Below are 22,127 nucleotides of genomic sequence, written 5' to 3' on the forward strand. Positions count from 1 at the left end.
TTAGAATAAGTAAACCGAAGTCTTCGAAAAACCTTAGTAAAAGGAATAAATAAAACATTATTATAGTAACGTTGTAATGTATTATCTCTTCATAAGCCCTGGAAAATATCCAAGACAATGAATATGCATTTTGTTGAGGTTGTACAGAACAAAATCTTTATTTATTTATTATTTTTTTTTTTGGGTGGGGGTGGGAAACATACCAGTTACGGTTTCTATTTGGTTACAATGTCTGACTTCTTCGTTTTTTTGAAGATTTATACATTTTTTTATACTTTTCTATTCTCTAATACATTTGATCTCTAGGTAAAAAAAATTATGGAATGTTTATCACTAAAGAGAGGTGATAATCGTAATAAGGGTCACTGGGTCACTGGAAGATCTCTAAACATTCCATGATTTTTGAACCTGTTCCATACAAGATGAGAGGCATGGAGAGGCAGAAAGGGAGGAAGGGAAAGAGTGAGGGGTATAGACAGTGAGAGAAAGAGGGAAAGGAGGAGTTGGAGGGGATGGAAGGAAAAGAAGGCTTGAGGAGATAGACAGAGAGAGAGAGAGAGAGAGAGAGAGAGAGAGAGAGAGAGAGAGAGAGAGAGAGAGAGAGAGAGAGAGAGAATAGATGAAGATGATGGCACTCGTTGGTACAGTAACCTGTATGGCTACTTATGATGGCAGTAAGCCAGCTTGGTCACTAGGCCTAGCAAACACTCGCTAGTTCCTTCAAGAGCCTTAGCATAAAACAATGTTATGGCCACTCGTAACAGTATCAAACCAGTTCCATTGAGGCGATACAGCCTTTGATAAACCAGTTTAACTCACTAGAAACAAAGTTAATCAGCGGTTAAGTCATTCCTGATAAGACTGATTAACTATAAGTCTAACGTACAACCTTAGAATGCCTACCTATTCAGAATACATCAATGAAGTGGCAGAGAATTCACCGCTGCGCTCAGCTCCCAGCTACGGTATTCGAATCGAGCCATTTCTTGGCCTGAAGGAAGAGGATAAAGACTCAAAATATGGAATAAGCTGCGACTGATCGCAACACAAACGAGCGAAGACAGGCGTGGGGTATAATGGGTCCGTTCGCATCAACAATGTCAAACGAACCTGCACCCTAATGTCTAGTGTCCCCGCTCTTTTTTTTTCAGCTCAAGAACAGACAGTTAGCAAAAGGAAGTGACAAATAAACAGAGATGGGTAGCAACAGCAGCTGAAGAGGTTTCTGCGTCCTTCAAGACGACAGACTGCAAAAGAGAATTTCGGTTTTCTGCTCGGCTGATACAGTGGATGCATTCTCTACCAAATTAAACAAAAAGAAGTCATTGGTCCATCGGATGAGAATTATCCTGTATCACCAAAAATATTCGTAGACTAGAATTAGCAAATGCCATCATAGTTGATATTCTATTATGCAAGATTCTCATACTAATAAGAAATGCAATATTTACAGAAGCAACTTTTTATTTCATATGAACAGATCCTGTAAACACAAGCACGATGACATGTCCAGAATTATTTTGTATTTCTTTTTTATTTCTATGATTATTTGCTATCTCACACCAAATGAATTGTGAAAACGTGATACAGTACCTCAGCAAGGGTTGTATTTTAAAGGTTTCTTTTTTTTTTCATGAGTGTTGTTTTGAAGGAAATAATAAGATATACAGCCTTACTCAAAGAGGAATCTATAAAATGGTAACACCTTATTTGGTTTCGCTACGACTAACTTGTTTGGTTTAAAATTTGTTGTTGTTTATGTATTTGGTTTATTTAAGAACATTATCACTGGACAAGACTCAATCATTTCTCTTCTATTTCAATTAGTAGGATTTGAAAGAAAAGATGATTCGTCGTCAACATTTGATATACGCACTTTTTTCATGACAAATCGAAAGAAACAAATCGAAGTTTGTAATTTCAACACAATTTTTTTTAGTCATTATAAAACTGCAAAAAGGATTTCTGCAACTTTCCATATCACTGAGAAAACTGAGAAAGATTCTTAACTCTGACTCGAACCACGTCCAACATTATTGAATGAATCTAACCAGAGGACTTTGAATTCTCTGATCTCCCAGTTTCTCAGTCCCCCATCTGGCGGCGTTCGACTTAAACAGATTCGCGCTGAGCGATCAACATCCCTTTCTTTATAAAATGCTGGAAAGTCTCTAATAACAATCACCTGGAATTGGACGGGCACTAATTAAGTACTTTAACATTATTCAAGAAGAGGAGAATGGCGAAAGATGGTCAGGTTTTTTTTCTTACAGCAAACAAGAGAACAATTGTTAGGATTTAGAAAAAAAAAAAAAATCTTGTGATTTCTCCTTTGTTTTTTATATGTTGGGGAATTTTGGTTCGTATTGCAGGAGTCGATTTGCTGACAAGAACTGCAATTTCTTCTTTTACTTGGAAAATTAATTTATATATATATATATATATATATATATATATATATATATATATATATATATATATATATATATATATATATATATATATATAGATATAGATATAGATATAGATATATATATATATATATATATATATATATATATATATATATATATATATATATATATATATATATATATATATATATATATATATATATAGATATATATATATATATATATATATATATATATATATATATTTATAAATCCTGTATATATAAATATATATGTATATATATATATATATATATATATATATATATATATATATATATATATATATATTTATAAATCCTGTATATATAAATATATATGTATATATATATATATATATATATATATATATATATATATATATATATATATATATATATATATATATTCATTTACATACGAGACAGAGATAGAGAGAAGGGGAATATGGTACGTGTTTAAATAGTGTTCTCAATAAGGCTTGCTTTTATATATTGGTTCTCTTATTTACAACAAAATCCTAATTTTCAATTTTTGGTATAAAACAACTGTGATATTTTCGAATTTTTTTTTTTTTTTTCATTTGGTTGGCCACTGAATAAGTGTACATGGAAATCAAATAGCCAATCGGTTGACCTCCGTAAAAGGTATTTAGAAATTTCAAACAATAATAACTTACTTCAAAAGCAAGAACAAATTGTAATGGACAATCAGAAGGATAATTACTCAGCTTTGTCATAGGAGAAGATAGATAACATTGATATAAAGATAACCTAATTATCTTTAATCGTTTTAAAGGACATGTACACATTCCATATCTTCATAATGTCCATTTTGAAAAAATATGACCAGATTGATTCGGTTTGGCTGGATTACAAATAAATATTATCATATTTTCTTTCATTTAATTAATTCTATTATAAAATTACCAAGCACAGATTGGTACTATATAATTCATTACTTGAGTTGAGAGAATTTCCTTTTTTTACATAAATCAGTGTTGCCGTCTCTATAGGTATTTAATTTCGAGAAACGTGAAAACCATTTATGAATAATCGACTTATGTGACCCAAGGTTATTTTACTTGTTGTGGTTCTGCGCTGTATTAAAAGGTCAATGTTATAAATCATCTTTTCGGTTTATGTATATATATTTATATATATATATATATATATATATATATATATATATATATATATATATATATTTATATATATATATATATATATATATATATATATATATATAAACATATATATACAATATATATGAATATACATACATATATATATATATATATATATATATATATATATATATATATATATATATATATATATATATATATATATATATATATACATACATACATAAACCACATACGTAATTATTTGATTCAGAAAATCGAGGAAAAAATATTTCCTATACGAAATGAAGCTTAAATTTGGCTAACGGGTCTCGACGAGATACTGATGAACAAAGGTCAATTGGATATTATTTCTTCCAAAGGATCATCTTCCCTTTTAGTTCTAACCCCCTCTTTAGAGACGTCCAGATCCTAGGTACTTATTGATTTAGTACAGTCATTAACGGAAATATATTCATAGTTATCAGTTCACTATTAAATACTTTCATATTATACACTTTATACATTTTTTTTGCCAACAGTATTGAAATAAAGGCGGATGGAGAAGCAGGGTTATAAAGGAAACTTTCAGACGGCATTTGTTTCAATAAAAGGAACCCCAGTTTCTTCTTCTTCTTAACTATAATCAATTTTTTTAATGAGGTGCATTTGCACAGACTCGCAGCTGTGCCCTTTTAGCTCGGAAACGTTTCCTGCTATCTGATTGGTTAGAATTTTCTTGTCCAACCAATCAGCGATCAGGAAACTTTTCCGAGCTAAAAGTCCAACACTGCGAGTCGATGTAAATCTACCTCACTTAAAAAGAATTGACTATAGGAGCTGCGTGTATGTGTGTGTGTGCGTGTTTGGCTTTTATCAAAATAAGCATTGATGTCTTTCTTCCACATACAGTAAAGCGACGGAAGTAATTTTCATTTTAAGAAATGCTATTGAATACCAACAATGTCCCTATTCTATCCATAGTATACATAATAATCCGACTGGGGAGACTGAAGACGACGAAGAGAGAAAAACATATGTATTATTGGATGAGATTGGTAAGATCTAAGCCCTAAAGATATATAGCTCTCAATTGGAAAAAAATATATAAACATAAATGATAAATGCCATTTCATTTTTGGGTTCTGCCATGACACCAAAACTCGAATGAAGCTTAAAAAAAGAAGAAAAAAAAAAGAAAAAAAAAAGATTTTTTGAACAAGGATAAAGTGGTTTCTTTTTTGGGTACAATGTCTGGATGACGGCCTGCAAAGAAAATTTTGTCAACGAAAAGGGATGGTGAGGTAAATATATATATATATATATATATATATATATATATATATATATATATATATATATATATATATATATATATATATATATATATATATATATATATGTATGTACGTATGTAAGTAAATATATATGTGTATATATATATATATATATATATATATATATATATATATATATATATATATATATATATATATACACATATATACATATATATATATATATGTATGTATATATATATATATATATATATATATATATATATATATATATATATATATAAATATATGTATGTATGTGTGTGTGTTTATAGTTGTAGATATATGCACACACACACACACACACACACACACACATATATATATATATATATATATATATATATATATATATATATATATATATATATATATATATATAGACTATTATATATGAAGACACACACACACACACACACACATATATATATATATATATATATATATATATATATATATATATATATATATATATATATATATATGAGTATATATATACATGCACACACACACACACACACATATATATATATATATATATATATATATATATATATATATATATATATATATATATATGTGTGTGTGTGTGTGTATATATATATATATACATACATACATATTTCCGCACTCCCAAATGCTACCTAGAGATTTAAAGAGTATCAAGATGTAAAGACTGCGTTCCCTGGAAGGACCTAAACACCGAAGGAGAAATAGTGCCGATTTCTGTGGGGATCTTTTGGCTCGACAGCTTTTCATTCTCTCGGAAGTGTTTGCGCTTTTGTTTTTAATGCTTTTCGTTCGTTATCACATTTCTTCGTTGTGGGATACAGAATTGAAAGGGAAAGAAAGACCCGTGATGTTCTCCTTTTTATCATCCAAATTAGATATTTTATTGACACTTTTATAAACACTTCTTGTCCTAAGTGGATTCCCTTGGAGATACAGTTTATATTTTCTCGACCGAACTTTTTTTGGTTTATCGTTCAGCTTGCATTATAGATAGCACTGTGCACTTTCGTTTCGTTTATCTTTCTTTATATTTAGACTATATAACTTTGTTATATAATTGAAGGGAATCTTATCTTGGAAGGATAATATGGGGATAAACATTCTATCAATCAAAATGCCTAAATGAGATTATCATAACATAAATCACTGATCATAACAATATAATTACCGATTTTTATAAATTACACGACAAACAGAAGAACCGTATATCTTTCGGTAGGTGATGAGATAATAGATAATGGGAAAAAAAGCATGTAATTAGCGTAGCATAAGTAGAGGTTTATAGAAAGCAGGAAAGAAAGAATTCAGGGTAAATGCGAAGTTGATAATGGCAGAAATGACGAAGATGATATATAATGACAGTTATATATTCATAAAGAAATATAATAAAACTATTAAACACATTGAATTATACATTTCAAAGCAGACATAATACGAACACTGAAAGTAATATCAAGAGACAATGCAAAGTATAAAAGAAAACATCGATTTTAAATGTGTTACACTTTCGCTGTTAGTATCTCTACGTTGGTGGAAATAACTCCCCGTTTTTTAAAACAAATTCGCTCTCCCTTTGAAATCACTCAAAAATCAATGTTTGTCTTCAAGAGCGTCTTCAAGAGCCTCCCAAATCCTCCAGTGCTAAATCCTAACAGCTCGCAGCCTTTTTATTTTATTTATTTGCACAATGATGAATACGTGAGGAATTGGCAATGGTGGTTGACCATGAAGGGACTATCGAAAAAAAAACATGAAGTCCACAGGAATTTTGGGAGGCAAAAGCTAATTAATTTTTTTCAAATTTTTTACCTTTTGTTCAAATTGAAATTGGGGAGTTTCCGCTTCCCTTCATGGTGCTGATGAAGCATCATCATGGAGTTATGAGGCCATGGCAGGGTCATCCCCCCCACCGACTCTACCCACTCCCTCGCTGGATGAGTGCAAAGATAATAACACAAGAGCATCTTAACATTTCAGAGACGAGGAGGTCTGGGGGGAGAGGGAGTGGGCAGAGATCGGAACTCATTCATCCATGGTCATTTAAGAATCTATAATATTGACTTGTATTTAAGTTCTATCTACACATTCATGACTCTTGCTTTTCAGATATTTCCGAGGACGCTAAAAAACATTCCAATGCAAAATATTATGCTTCAAATGCTAACATCTCTAACAAATCATTTCACATCTTTCAATGACACTGGGAAAACAAAACCAAGGGGGGTCTCCACCTTAAATTACAACCATCAGCATCCAGAGATGTGTCTGCAGTGTGCAGTAAGCTCGACTATTTATCATAAGGGTGGGTTACATAACGGAAAGACCAAAAAAAATGAGTGACAACTCTTAGGGTAATAATACTGGGATCATTTTCAGCTTCAATGAAAACGTCTTCGGAGGGATTCCTGTTTACTTCTCCGGTGCTTTTGCTTTTTTTTTTGCAAATTGTGTGCAGGATTTGTTGACCCACGATTATAGATACATATATACGTAGATATGTAATATACACAGTACATACCTAAATATAAATGATGAACAAACTGGTCTACACAAGAATGCATACATATGTAATACATGTTTAACTGGACCAATACGAGGATAACAGTGGGATTCTTTCTTTCATTATTAGCGTTATTAACATCATTATCATTATCTTTTACCCGAAATATCTGAAAACCAATAACCACTGGGGGAGCTCTGAGACATACCAAAGAAAGCAGCAGAAGCCATCAGGATTAGCCAAAATGAAGACTTAAAAAAATAGATGGATGAATCTCAAAGGAGTAAGGATATATATATAGGATGATTCAACTCGTAGAATAAGAGGTTGGTTGGAAGGAGAAGGGATTCAACTCCTGATATCCAAAAAGTGTGTTTTTATTTTCTTAACAAATCCCGTAATGGTACGTCTCGTAGCCCTTAATATTGGAAATCTATAATAAAATTGGTCCGCTCAAAGAAAATGAAATAAGGAGACTTGACTATCTTGAATCGTGACTGACATTGTGATCCTGTAGCCCAAGAAATCTGTGGAACGAACCACGATACTTTCTTGGTTTCTTCTTCTTCTTCATTGAACTCTTCTTTTTTTTTTTTTCCAATGGCAGAACTCAGTTGCTCTGTCCTTTAGTCTTTCTTCTTCTTTTCAAACACTGGCAAGAAGAAAGTACAGGAATAGCCACCACCAATATTTGGGTCGACGAAGATGTCAAAAAGTTCATAGTGAATGTTCTCAGTTTTTCCTCGAAATCTTAACAAGATATTTATTTAAAGTCCAAGAAACCATTGACACCTAGAACCTTACACTTCACTGAAAGGATTGAGAGCTCCACCATCAATGATTCTCCGGTCAACAGAATGTATTAAGTAAAAGTCGTGTTAGACAAACCTGCTTCGATTTGTGCTCTTTCTGGCTACTGGCTATGATAGGGCACTTTGCTCGAATGCAATTCCACACGGTCTTACTTGGCCAACTTTGACATCTGATGATTTTTTCTCGCGTGCCACATTTGATCTGCTTGTTGTGCTGTAGTCTTTCGAGAATTGATCAACCCCAGTTTTTGGAGAAAGAGAGAGAAGAAAAAAGATAATGATATGCACGTGGGTAAATGCAATAAAATAGCACCTTTCTTTTCAGTCAGTGGACTCCTTTGTGACGGTTTGATTGTGTACTCGTGTGTACTCGCTAGAAACTTAGACACTTATTTGCGAGAAGGAGGTTTTGAGTGATCGTCCTTCGTATAAACAACAGTTATTGTTATCTTTCGATTTGGTAAAGAAAGAGAGAGAGAGATTGGATGCCACTGCATTAGAATCTGAACTGCCAATTCAACTGCCAACTGCACTCTTTTTACTTCAGCGTTCCAAGTCTTACAAAAAGCAATCAGCGAAACAAATGTCTGATAAAAAATAGCCTTAAGTCCAAGCGGTCCGAGTTTAAAGTCTTAATAACCATTAACAACCTGCTTGTGCAATTGGGTTCAACGTCTACTTTTGGATCGCCTTTCTTGAGACTGTTTCTCTTCGGTGACAAAAGTAACTGAGAATTAATGCCCCCTCCCCCAAAAGACCTTAAAGCTGTTGGTAGTTAGTTGAAAGCGTTAAGCTGATTGCATGATTTTGACAGACTTTTTGTTTTTCTTATTAGCATCTCAAAAAAGCAGAAAATAGTCATGGATAATGAAAAAAAAAAATATGAAAAACGAAATTTTCCAAGAAACATTATTGGTTCTTTTTTCTTTTCCATTTCATCGGAGCAATCGTGAAGCATCTTCAGCAGATTTCGTGTGGACCTATGGACTTCCATCATTCCTTGGCGACTTCATCAATGGCTAACTGTTCGCCCCGATGTTGAGTGTCGATAGTTTGGGAATCATAAACGACTTCCCCGTCTGGAAAAACAGTCAGAGAAGGTGTTAGTACAGGTCGTGTATAGATTTTCAGAACTGGGATACAATTCTTTTTCCTGTTAAAGGTAAACAAATTTATTACCCTACATTTCTCTATCAAATAAGACACTTTAGCCTAAAATATCCTCCAAATTATGTTTTCTTACTTATTGGTTTATTCCAAAACATATCCTATTACCAGTTTGTCATAAAAAGTCCCTTCAAATTATGTTATCTTATTGGTTTATTTAAAAAACACACCCTGTTAACAGTTTATCATAAAAAGACCCTCGAAATTATGTTCTCTTATTAGTTTACTCCAAAACATATCCAATTACCAGTTTATCATTAAAAGTCCCTTCAATTTATGTTTTCATACTAATTGGTTTATTCCAAAACATCCTTTTAACAGTTTATCATAAAAGGTCCCTCCAATTCATGTTTTCTTACTTATTGGTTTATTCCACAACACATCCTATTAACAATTTGTCTTAAAAGTCCCTCCAATCTATGTTTTCATACATATTGGTTTATTTCAAAATATATCCTTTTAACAGTTTATCATAAAGAGTCCCTTCAAATTATGTTCTTTTATTGGTTTATTCCAAAGCATATCCTATAAACAGTTTATCATAAAAGTCCCTTATGTTATCTTATTGGTTTATTTCAAAGCATATCCTATTAACAGTTTATCATAAAAAGTCCCTTCAAATTATGTTCCCTCATTAATTGATTTATTCTGAAACATATCCTATTATTAAGTAGTTTATCATAAAAAGTGCTTGAATTTCACTTAATATAAAACTCAGTTACCCCTATCTACTCTCAAATATGGCTCTGCTATGGGGTACCATAGATTAAGGGAGCCTTAATCTATGAGGGTACTCAGATTTACTGCAGCTGTAGTCCCATTAATGCTAATTTAGTTATAAAAAAACAATCAAAATCTGTACCGTTTCAGAGCTTCCTAACAATATTCTTTCCCTTTGATATAACATCTAAATTAAAATGTTTTCCTTTTATTCAAATGGATACAATAAGGTAAAACTTATCACAGTAAATTATCAGGAATACTTAAATATAGATTGAATTTTGAAGCCAAAAGAAACTAATTCATTTAATGGTTTTTAGTCAAATGAAGATCCATAGTATATAAAAGAATCTTTCCAATGTACTCTATAGTTACTTGTTGGAGAATAGAGCAAGCAAGTTGAATTCAGATAAAAATTGCTTTTTAATTTTTCCAAAATTCATGATCTCAAGATTTTTTAAATTAAGAATAAGAATGTATAGGTGAACATATTCAACACTACATAAAACACACAAAAAACACGCTTAATATATTTCTTTTCACTGAGAACGTGGTCAAACAAAACTTGTTTTTTATTGTTTAAAGTAGAAACAATCTTTTTATTTCATATATAAAATGGTAAAAATAACTTTCTTCAGTACTTTATTTTCGCAATGTTTCCTCATCAGGGAAGCAGTTTTATCCTTAAGTGTTTATATCTTTATCAATTTATGAATATTTTGGTTTATTTTCATTCTCATTATATCTAAAATTTCTCCTCGCACCTTAAATCTCTGTTATTTCCACTTGCTTTCCATATTTCCAACAGTTTGAAATTAACACAATAGTCTCTCTGTCTAATTTTCTAATGTTGTCTCTATATTGTAGTGAAAATTACCAAAGAAAATGATTAAGTATTTGATAACATGAGTTCAGTAATCTTTTAATAAGATTTCTAATAATCTTTTTAATAATATTCGTAAATACCTACATTTTAGGTGATTAGTAAATAAGTTTCAATAAACAGTAGTTTTCCTCTGATTTCTAAATTGATTTTAGGTTTCCCTTGAAAATTCTTATGAGACTTCCTAAATAACTTAAGATAACATCTTAATTTTGTATAATCTTTAAAAATACCATACCATATTAGCAACATGAATAGAAATACTATTATATTATAGACTAATAAAAAAAAAATACTTGATAGATATTACTAAAACTTTATCAGTGATATTTTTGACACTAATTATTCCGAGAAAAACCAATGCATTATAAGTGTTTATGTGATTATCAATCAAAATATCTTAACAATTCAATCATGAATAAATTCATCTCATTATCAAATATTCTAATACCTGATTTTCAATCTTACTGGTGTATTTATAGACAAAACTGTATTCTTCAGCAATTCATAAATAATCTAAAAATAATAGTTACCCAAATCAACCAATGATCAGTGAAAGAAACACATGGTAAATAAATAGAATAAATAATTAAACCAAGAAGTATAGGCATCTACACCTGTAGCAATCACCTACATAATTAGAAAAATGTCTGAGCAGCGCTCTACTCCTATGATCCAGCTACAAAGGACTGAGACTTGGTGGAGATTAGAGTTGTTGCCACATTTTCTCAAACAAGTTCATTGTAACTAATGAAGAGAGTGATAACCTGGTAGATGTAGCACCTTTATCAAGGGGCGTTGCCACATCTAGAAACAAGATAATCATATCCAATGAAAAAGGGCGGTAACTTGGTAGATGTGGCATTTCTTTTTGGAGGGGCGTTGCCACATCATCTCGAACAAGATCATCGTATCCAATGAAAATAGCGATAACTTGGTAGATGTGGCACCTTCTTTTTCAAGAGGCGTGCCCAACTTCTCAAACAAGATCATCATATCCAATGAAAAAGGGTGATAACGTGGTAGATGTGGCCCCTTCTTTTTCAAGGGGGGTTGCCACATCTTCTCAAACAAGATCATCGTATCCAATGAAGGGCAGTAACCTGGTAGATGTGGCACCTTCTTTTTCAATGGGCGTTGCAATATGTTCTCAAACAAGTTCATCATATCCAATGAAAAAGGCTGATAACGTGGTAGATGTGGCACTTCGTTTTTGAGGAGCATTTCCGCATCTTCTCAAACAAGATCGTTATATCCAATGATCTTTTTCGAGGGTCATTGCCACATCTTATCAAACAAGTTCATCATCTCCAATGAAATAGGGTGATAACTTGGTAGATGTGGCATTTTCTTTGAGGGGTGTACCACATCTTCCCTTAATTTAAGTGAATTTCAATTAATGACTGGTCGGGGGGATTGGAGTTGTGGCCCTGCTGCTAATCAAGTGAAAGTCTCAATCCTTTGTAGCGGGACTCTAGCTACGGTCATTGACGAATCAGACCATGCAAGTCTCGCAAGACAACTCCCTAATACTGCTCTGTGCGTGTCCGTGATGTTTTGTGCCGGCGACCATTCTCCATGGACTGTGCTGATTTGCAGTTCATGTGATAGCTACGCTAAAGGGTTCATTGTTATTGTTTCTACCTTAGTGCTGTTACTCTTTCTTGAGAGGAATCGTACCAGAAGACTTACAGTTGGGAGTCTCAAAAACAACTACAGTTACTTTACTTGGTGTAGAGCGAGGTACTACGTCCGCAGTCTTCATTACTCAGAGCTGGAGTAATGTCTTTCTGAATGTCTCAAATACATGAGGAGAGAATTATATGGAACAACAATTTAGAGAACGGAATAAGATAATTATGTATTTAGTATAGTTACTAATCAGCTTTACTGCCATTGAATAGATATTATTAAAATGTAGAAGAGAAATGGATGCAGTGATAAATATTTGATAGTGTTTTAATGGCATATATCATAGTCTGCCCATAGGTAGAATATTATCAAGGTCAATCATAATTAACATATAACATGTATTATGAAGATGAATTTGCCATTAATGCAGACAAGGGAAATTAGTGATACTGTAATTTAATAAAAAGATAACATGTATTTCTTAAAAATAACATTTATGACAACTAGAAGATATTAGATATGGTCATTCGTAAGTAAGCTTGACCAGGGAGCCTGTAAGGATAGATATTATACCAAAGGGGAGTTATCATAGCTAATTATAATCAACATAGAACAAGAGGGTCCACAGAGATACCAGTTATGATTCCGAAGGAGTTATCGTTGTGGAAAGGTGTGATTAACTAAATGAGCAACTCTAGTATGTGAAACGAGGGTTTAGAAAAGAAAATCTTAATTAATGTAAGGTTTAGCTCAATTTGACTTAAATTTGTGAGGAAATAAGATTTCATAAGTGTTTATTCTTATTAAAAATGACTGTTGACATTTGGATTACCGTTTGTTGTTTGTATCGTACATATTCTTGAAAGTTGTCTAAAGTTTTGAATGGTTTAAATTTCGCTTTTTGACACTCAGAGGGTAGAAACATGTTCATTACAGGACATACGCATATTAAATGATCAGGACTAAATAGCCATTTGTGCCCATGTGAGATCTAAGTAAGTAAGACAATGGCTACTGACGACTCAGTAGATCTAGGCACATCACGGTCCCTTATCCTAAGGACAGTGGAGATCTCGTATCAGTTAAAATATATCAAGACCTGAGCAGTATTTAAACATGCAACTAGGGCGATGGCAAATATTCAGCGTTAAAACTTTATTCGGTCGTTCAAACTCCTGGTTTTAGTGTATACAATAAACTTCTGCATATTAATTTTTATAGATACAAAAATTCATAGCTTCCAGAATTAGCTATTCATTGATATATTGACTTGAATGTCCAGTTAGATAAAAAAAAGATGCAATAGCCATTGAAATTACGAAATACGTCTCTACCTCAAAAGATAACATAGTAGTTATCATTAATCACTATCATCTTCCATTTGTGAGCGAATTCCCTACAACTACCTTTTGCCTAAGTATGAATCTGTAAGAGAAATCATGACTGCATGCAAATCATCAGAGATATATAAGCTCTTTGGCAATGCAGCACTCCTGAGCTCACTTCACACGAGCAGATTGATGCCAAGCGGTTTTGTCCGCGCGGAATAGAAATGAATAAGGATCAAATGAGGTGCCTTACGCTCTGCCCGCTCGGAAGAATTTCCGAGCGGCAGAGATTTATTAGCTTCGTGCGTTTTTAAACCACGCGTTTTGAGTATAGCAGCTTATATAAACTACGAGGCCACTCGGGGAAAATCCTCCCATGCAAAGACTGAAAAATCCGTGCTGAAAAAAATCCGCTCGTGTGAAGCGACCCTCGGCACTCATGTGACTGGAGTGGTAAAGCATACAAATCCATGCTTGATTATTAGAGCAACAATGCTTTAGCAAGACCATTCCTTGATGACTGATGACCATGGCTCGATGAGCAATAAATATCTATGAAGAGAACTTAATACATAACAAGGGATACAAATATCAACTTTATAGCAAGGCATATATATAAATATATACACATGTATACATACATACATACATACATATATATATATATATATATATATATATATATATATATATATAAATATATAGTTAGATATATGTACAAATATATGTATGCACGGAGATAAGTAATGTATATATATATATATATATATATATATATATATATATATATATATATATATATATACATATACACACACACATATATATATATATATATATATATATATATATATATTTATATATACAGTATATATACAGTATATATACAGTATATATATACATATAAACATTTATATATAAATATACATATACCTCTAGTGCATAATATCCCCTAATAGTTATCCCTAAATAACAAAGCTACTAAATCATCAATTACATCGCGGAATATTTCTTAGATAGGTCTAAAACATGGGGAAAGTTTTTCTCCATTCTCAATACAAAAGAAAATTAAAAACTTTCAAAAATTTAAAAGATTTAAAACTCCACCTCAAATTGAATTGATGCCTGAGTAGCTTCATTTATATATATATATATATATATATATATATATATATATATATATATATATATATATATATATATATATATATATATATATATATATATATATATATATATATATAAACTCTTAAAGAAAGCATGCTCAATAATAAAATCATCGCAACAGCCATACGTATTCAATTCCATGGTTCCATTAATAATATCGGTTGTCCTTGAAACTAATAATTTCTAATTGGCCACATAAATAACTTTACTGACACGAAAGAGAATAAAAGTAGTCTCTCAAATATGAAATATTAAGAAATGGTTAACGTGAGAAGCGACGTAACATGGAAATGTAGTAAGTGAGGCCTTTACCAATGTAGCATTTCCCGTCTGTACATCTTCCTTGAATTACTAATCAGTTGATATAAATAAGAGCCCCTGACTGAAATATGATTGGTTCTATACTATGGATTGAAAAATGTCATACAACAGATGGTTTGGTTGTGTTCTTTAAAATAATATAGACTTTTGAAATATACAAGTTTTATATATTAGACGTATAACACGAAACTCTACGAGGTCTTGGAGACATTCCATCTAAGCCTCAAGAATAGATTACTGTACGTCAGTATAAACGATACCTATAAATAAAATAAAAGAACCAGGATAAAGGACAGCAATGCCAAGACCACGTAGGAATTCAAGAGAAGACGAGACTGCAGAAAAGGATCCATTGGTCAAAGCCTCTTCGAGAAATAGCAACAGACAAGATGCACTTCGTACTACGAACGTCTCTCACCAGCCGGGGGCGTTAGGGGTCATGCAGGAGGAGAAGGTTGTGTCCAGCCTCTACTAGGAGGAAGGAGGGGCCCCGTCCTTCCCTTTGCTGAAGTTTACTATTGATCTGATTCCTTTCACCGACGTCTATGGAGACACATCGACAGGGGGAAAGTTAGCAGTTTTAGGGGGGAATAGATAGACTCTGCTTTGCTTCCTAATGGATAAGTTGGCTTTATTTGGGGAAAATAGAGACTATGCTTTTCTTCATCATGGATAAGTTGGCTTATTTAGGGAGAAATATAGACTGCTTTTCTTCCTTATGCATAAGTTGGCCTTATGTAGGGGAAAATAGAGACTGCTTTTCTTCATAATAAATAAGTTGGTTTTATTTGGGGGAAAATAGAGACTGCTTTTCTTCATTATGGATAAGTTGACCTTATTTGGGGGAAAATAGAGACTATGCTTTTCTTCATAATAGATTAGTTGTCTTTATTTGAGGAAAATAGAGACTGCTTTCCTCCATAATGAAAAAGTGTGTTCTTTAAGGGGAAATAAAGGCTGTTTTACTTTATTAGGATTAACTTGGATATTTTGGCAGGATAAAATACTCTATATTTTTCTAAAGAGATTAATTTAGCTATCTGGGATAAAAGAGCTGTAACTCTTTTCTCTTTTGGGAAAAAATCTGACTTTTCAGAGGAAATAGACGCTGAATTTGTCCCTAGTACGGAGCTCATTTTCACTTTGTATAAAAAGATAATTCATGCCTATCTCTTTGAGGGGAAACTGTAACCTTTTGGGTGTTATAGATTCTTTGCTTATCTTTATGAAGTGAAACCTTTAGTATTTCGGTTGGATTAGAGCATCCTCTTATCTATCTAACGGTTGAAGTAAGAATTTTTGGTGAAATAGATTTGTTGCTTTGCCTCTCTGAAAGGAAACTTTAGACTTTATGATGAAATAGAATCTCTACCTATCTCCAAAAAGGAAAAATTTATATTTTAGTGTCAATAAATCCTCTACTTATTTATCTCGAGGGAAAATTTTGCATTCTGGCTGAAGTAGAACCTCTACTTATTTCTCTAAAGAAAAAGGTTAGCATTTTAGGTCAATAGAGCCTCTGTTTATCTCTCTGAGCTTATAAGTTAGCCTTTTGGGTTATATAGAGCCTCTACCTATCTCTCTAAGGACAAAATGTTAGTTTTATAGGTGAATAGATCCTCTACTATCCCTCTGTTAGCATTTTGGGCTAAATAGAGCCTCTACCTATCTCTCTGAGGGCAAAATGTTAGTTTTATAGGTGAATAGAGCCTCTACTATCCCTCTGAACGTATAACTTAGCATTATGGGCTAAATAGAGCCTCTACCTATCTCTCTGAGGGCAAAATGTTAGTTTTATAGGTGAATAGATCATCTACTATCCCTCTGTTAGCATTTTAGGCTAAATAGAGCCTCTACCTATCTCTCTGAGGGCAAAATGTTAGTTTTATAGGTGAATAGATCCTCTACTATCCCTCTGTTAGCATTTTGGGCTAAATAGAGCCTCTACCTATCTCTCTGAGGGCAAAATGTTAGTTTTATAGGTGAATAGAGCCTCTACTATCCCTCTGAACGTATAACTTAGCATTATGGGCTAAATAGAGCCTCTACCTATCTCTCTGAGGGCAAAATGTTAGTTTTATAGGTGAATAGATCCTCTACTATCCCTTTGTTAGCGTTATGGGCTAAATAGAGCCTCTACCTATCTCTCTGAGGGCAAAATGTTAGTTTTATAGGTGAATAGATCCTCTACTATCCCTCTGTTAGCATTTTGGGCTAAATAGAGCCTCTACCTATCTCTCTGAGGGCAAAATGTTAGTTTTATAGGTGAATAGAGCCTCTACTATCCCTCTGAACGTATAACTTAGCATTATGGGCTAAATAGAGCCTCTACCTATCTCTCTGAGGGCAAAATGTTAGTTTTATAGGTGAATAGATCCTCTACTATCCCTCTGTTAGCATTTTGGGCTAAATAGAGCCTCTACCTATCTCTCTGAGGGCAAAATGTTAGTTTTATAGGTGAATAGATCCTCTACTATCCCTCTGTTAGCATTTTGGGCTAAATAGAGCCTCTACCTATCTCTCTGAGGGCAAAATGTTAGTTTTATAGGTGAATAGAGCCTCTACTATCCTTCTGAAGGTATATGTTAGCATTTTGGGCTAAATAGAGCCTCTACCTATCTCTCTGAGGGCAAAATGTTAGTTTTAAAGGTGAATAGAGCCACTACTATCCCTCTGAAGGTATATGTCAGCATTTTGGGCTAAATAGAGCCTCTACCTATCTCTCTGAGGGCAAAATGTTAGTTTTAAAGGTGAATAGAGCCACTACTATCCCTCTGAAGGTATATGTTAGCATGTTGGGCTAAATAGAGCCTCTACCTATCTCTCTGAGGGCAAAATGTTAGTTTTATAGGCGAATAGAGCCTCTACTATCCCTCTGAAGGTATAAGTTAGCATTAAGGGCTAAATAGAATCTCTACCTATCTCTCTGAGGGCAAAATGTTAGTTTTATAGGTGAATAGAACCTCTACTATCCTTCTGAAGGTATAAGTTAGCATTTTGGGCTAAAAAGAGTATCGACCTATATCTCTCTGGGGGAGGAGGGGAAGTTAGCTTTTTAGGTGAGTAGATCCTTTACTATCCCTCTGAAGGTATAAGTTATCCTGTTTTTTTTTTTATTAAATAGAGCCTCTATATATCTCTCTGAAGGGGAAATGTTAGTTTTATAGATGAATAAAGCCTCTGCTATCCCTCTGAAGGGATAAGTTAGCTTTTTGGGTTAAATAAGGCCTCCACCTATCTCTCTCAGGGGAAAAAGTTAGCTTTTTAAGTGAATAGATAACTCTACTATCCTTCTGAAGGAATAAGATAACTTTTTGGGTTAAACAGGGCCTCTACCTATCTCTTTTAGGGGCAAAAGTTAGTTTTATAGGTGAATAAAGTCTCTGATAGCCCTCTGAAGGAATAAGTTAGCTTTTTGGGTGGAACAGAGCCTCTACTATCCCTCTAAAGGGATAAGTTGGGTTTTTGGGTGAAATAGAGCCTTTACCTATCTCTCTGGGGGAAAAAGATAGTCTTATGGGTGAATAGAGCCTCTACTATCCCTCTAAAGGGATAAGTTGGCTTTTTGGGTGAAATAGAGCCTTTACCTATCTCTCTGGGGGGAAAAAGATAGTCTTATGGGTGAATAGAACCTCTACTATCCCTCAAATGGATGAACTAGCTTTTTGGGTGAAATAGAGCCTAACCTATTTCTTTGATGGGAAATGTTAGTTTTATAGGTGAGTAGAGCCTCTACTACAAGTTTGCTTTATTAATTAAATAGAGCCTCTACCTATCTCTCTCAGGGGAAAAAGTTATCATTCTAGGTGACTAGATCCTATACTATCCTTCTGAAGAGATAAGTTAGCTGTTTGGATTAAATAGTATCTCTACCTATCTCTTTCAGGGGAAAAAGTTAGTTTTATAGGTGAATAGAGCCTCTACTATCCCTCTGAAGGGATAAGGTTGCATTTGGGGTTAAATAGAGCCTCTACCTATCTCTCTTAGGGGGAAAAGTTAGATTTTTTTATGTGAATGGATACTCTACTATCCATCTGAAGGGATAACATAGCCTTTTGGGTTAGATAGAGCCTCTATCTATCTCTCTCAGGGGGAAAAGTTAGTTTTATAGGAAAATAGACCCTGTACTATCCCTCTAAAGAGATAAGTTATTTTTTGGGGTGAAATAGAGCCTATAGCCATCTCTATGAGGGGGAAATTTTATTTTTATAGGTGAATAAAGCCTCTACTACCCCTTTAAAGGGATAAGTTATCTTTTATCGGTGAGATAGAGCCAATACCTATCTCTCTGCGGGGGTAAGTTAGTTTTATAGATGATATATAGTCTACTTATCTCTCATATTGAAGAATTTAGCAATTTGGGTGAAACAGGGTCTTTACTGATCTATCTTTCTCTCTCCTTTTCACTTAAAAGGAAAACAATACTAAGGATTGAAGAGGAGTCTATGGCTACTATGATATGTTACGAGGGAGCTTGGTGTACAGCCAGACAACTTTTCCAAGTTCATTTTGATGTATTAGCATTTTATTTAGAAATTCCAAAGGCAGATATTATCATATCTATACTTTTTACTGTTAATTTGATTGGTATTAGAATCAGTATTGCTTCTTTAATATTTATATAAATGGATTAGTAATGTTTCTTTATTTAAATCTCTGGGATGGTGACAGGGTAGATTAAGGATACACTAATCTCTAGAAAAAAAAATAGATTTATAGAAATTTTTATGTTAATTACTTGTTAATACGCAAGAAAATGTTATTAAAACCTAAACGTTATCGAATCTTCTAAATAACTTTAGATTGCAAAAGAAAATGATGTTGGGGGAGAGAAGCACAAAGTATTGCCTAAGATTTACCAATGCTGATGCACAGAGATGTACATTTCTGAAAACAAACGTATGACTTTGTGAGTTACAAATGATGATACAACTTTAAATAGACTTACTAATCAATTAATATATTTAAGTTAACAGATCTATGACTTATTAGAATACATATATCTATTAGTTTAGGTTCGTAAACATTTAATCTCTCTCTTTTTTAGCATAAAAATATGCACAATTTATGGTAAAAGTAGAACGATTCAGTTGATTAATTTATTGATTAATCTATTGATTAAAAATCAAAGTTACATGAATCAAATGGAATATAATCTATTATTCATAAGAACAGCCAATAAGAAATGACGATCTCCTACACACGTAACGAAGAAATGAGATTTTCCATGTCAACAAAGATTAAGACAATCACCTCAGTCTTTGTCAGGCAACCGGCCATTACTTCAGAAATAGTACATCCGTAGTCATTCAAGAATAAGAAGCAGTATTTAATGTATATACAAATGAAAACCTGAATATTCGTAACAAGACAAGATGGAAGCAGGGATGGTCGTTCTCTTAGCAAAGCTTTCAAACTTAATTAACTTAAGAAGATGGGTGCCAACTCAGAAGGCATTGATTCAGGAGTAGCTCTTTCGAGGCATTTGAATTATCGCAGTAAATTAGGCCACTGCCAAAATGGTTTGAATAAAAAGGTCAGATTTATTGTGTTTAAGAATTTTGAATAAAAAGGTCAGAATTACTGTGTTTAAGAATTTTGAATAAAACGGTCAAAATTATTGTGTTTAAGAATTTTGAATAAAAATGTCAGAAGTAATGTGTTTAAGAATTTTGAATAAAACGGTCAAAATTATTGTTTAAGAATTTTTAATAAAAATGTCAAAATTATTGTGATTATGAATTTTGAATAAAAATGTCCGAATTATTGTGATTATGAATTTTGAATAAAAATGTCCGAATTATTGTGTTTAAAAATTTTGAATAGAAAGGTTAAAATTATTGTGATTATGAATTTTGAATAAAAATGTCCGAATTATTGTGATTATGAATTTTGAATAAAAATGTCCGAATTATTGTGTTTAAAAATTTTGAATAGAAAGGTTAAAATTATTGTGATTATGAATTTTGAATAAAAAGGTCAGAATTAAACTGTTTAAGAATTTTGAATAAAAAGGTCAGAATTAATGTTTAAGAATTTTGAATAAAAAGGTCGGAATTAATGTGTTTAAGAATACAGTAAGTCCAATTTATATCATATTATTGATTATGATCTTATTTAATAGGTTTGATCTTATTACTTGAAGATTTATTAAGAACTCTGAGAGGCTTCTTCGACTTTTACATTCATATGGTGCTGTAGATATTATTATCACAAATAAGTTTATATACTTTGAAGATTTCAAAATTTGATAGAGAGTTAAGAAATGTGATTAAAATTTCCATAAAGATTTAAAATATTTTATGGAGGGTTAAGAAATGTGATTAAAATTTTCCTACAGATTTTAAAATTTGATGGAGGGTAAGAAATTTTATCTAAATTTGCCTAATGATTTTAAAATTTGATGGAGAGTTAAGAAATTTGATTAAAATTTCCCTAAAGATTTAAAAAATTTTTTATGGAGGGTTAAGAAATGTGATTAAAGTTTTCCTACAGATTTTAAAATTTGATGGAGGGTAAGAAATTTGATTTAAATTTACCTAAAGATTTTAAAATTTCATAGAGAGTTAAGAAATGTGATTGAAATTTTCCTAGCGGATAAGAAATTTGATTCGAACATTACGCGGTTTAGTTTTGACTATGAAGCAATGGACTGAGCTCTTTCATTTGACATATACCAAAAGTGCATAC

At 32.4% G+C, this 22,127-nt stretch overlaps 1 protein-coding gene across 2 annotated transcripts in view; it reads right to left on the bottom strand.

Annotated features, from left to right (window-relative positions):
* Positions 1-5,487: 5,487 nt before the first annotated feature.
* LOC137621643 (regulator of G-protein signaling 7-like) overlaps positions 5,488-22,127 on the bottom strand; it is a 39,507-nt gene continuing 22,867 nt past the window's right edge. The window contains exons 8-9 of one of the 2 annotated variants that reach the window (XR_011040270.1): positions 15,856-15,980; positions 5,488-9,298 (exon numbers count right to left, since the gene is read on the bottom strand). Coding sequence is in view for 1 of the 2 variants with exons in the window: in XM_068352109.1 (XP_068208210.1) it covers positions 9,239-9,298 (60 nt within the window). In the remaining variant the exon portion in view is untranslated. The remainder of the gene's footprint in view (positions 9,299-15,855; positions 15,981-22,127) is intronic. The other variant, XM_068352109.1, reaches the window with a different exon arrangement.

Source organism: Palaemon carinicauda, chromosome 28 (assembly GCF_036898095.1).
Source record: "Palaemon carinicauda isolate YSFRI2023 chromosome 28, ASM3689809v2, whole genome shotgun sequence".
Classification (NCBI taxonomy): domain Eukaryota; kingdom Metazoa; phylum Arthropoda; class Malacostraca; order Decapoda; family Palaemonidae; genus Palaemon; species Palaemon carinicauda.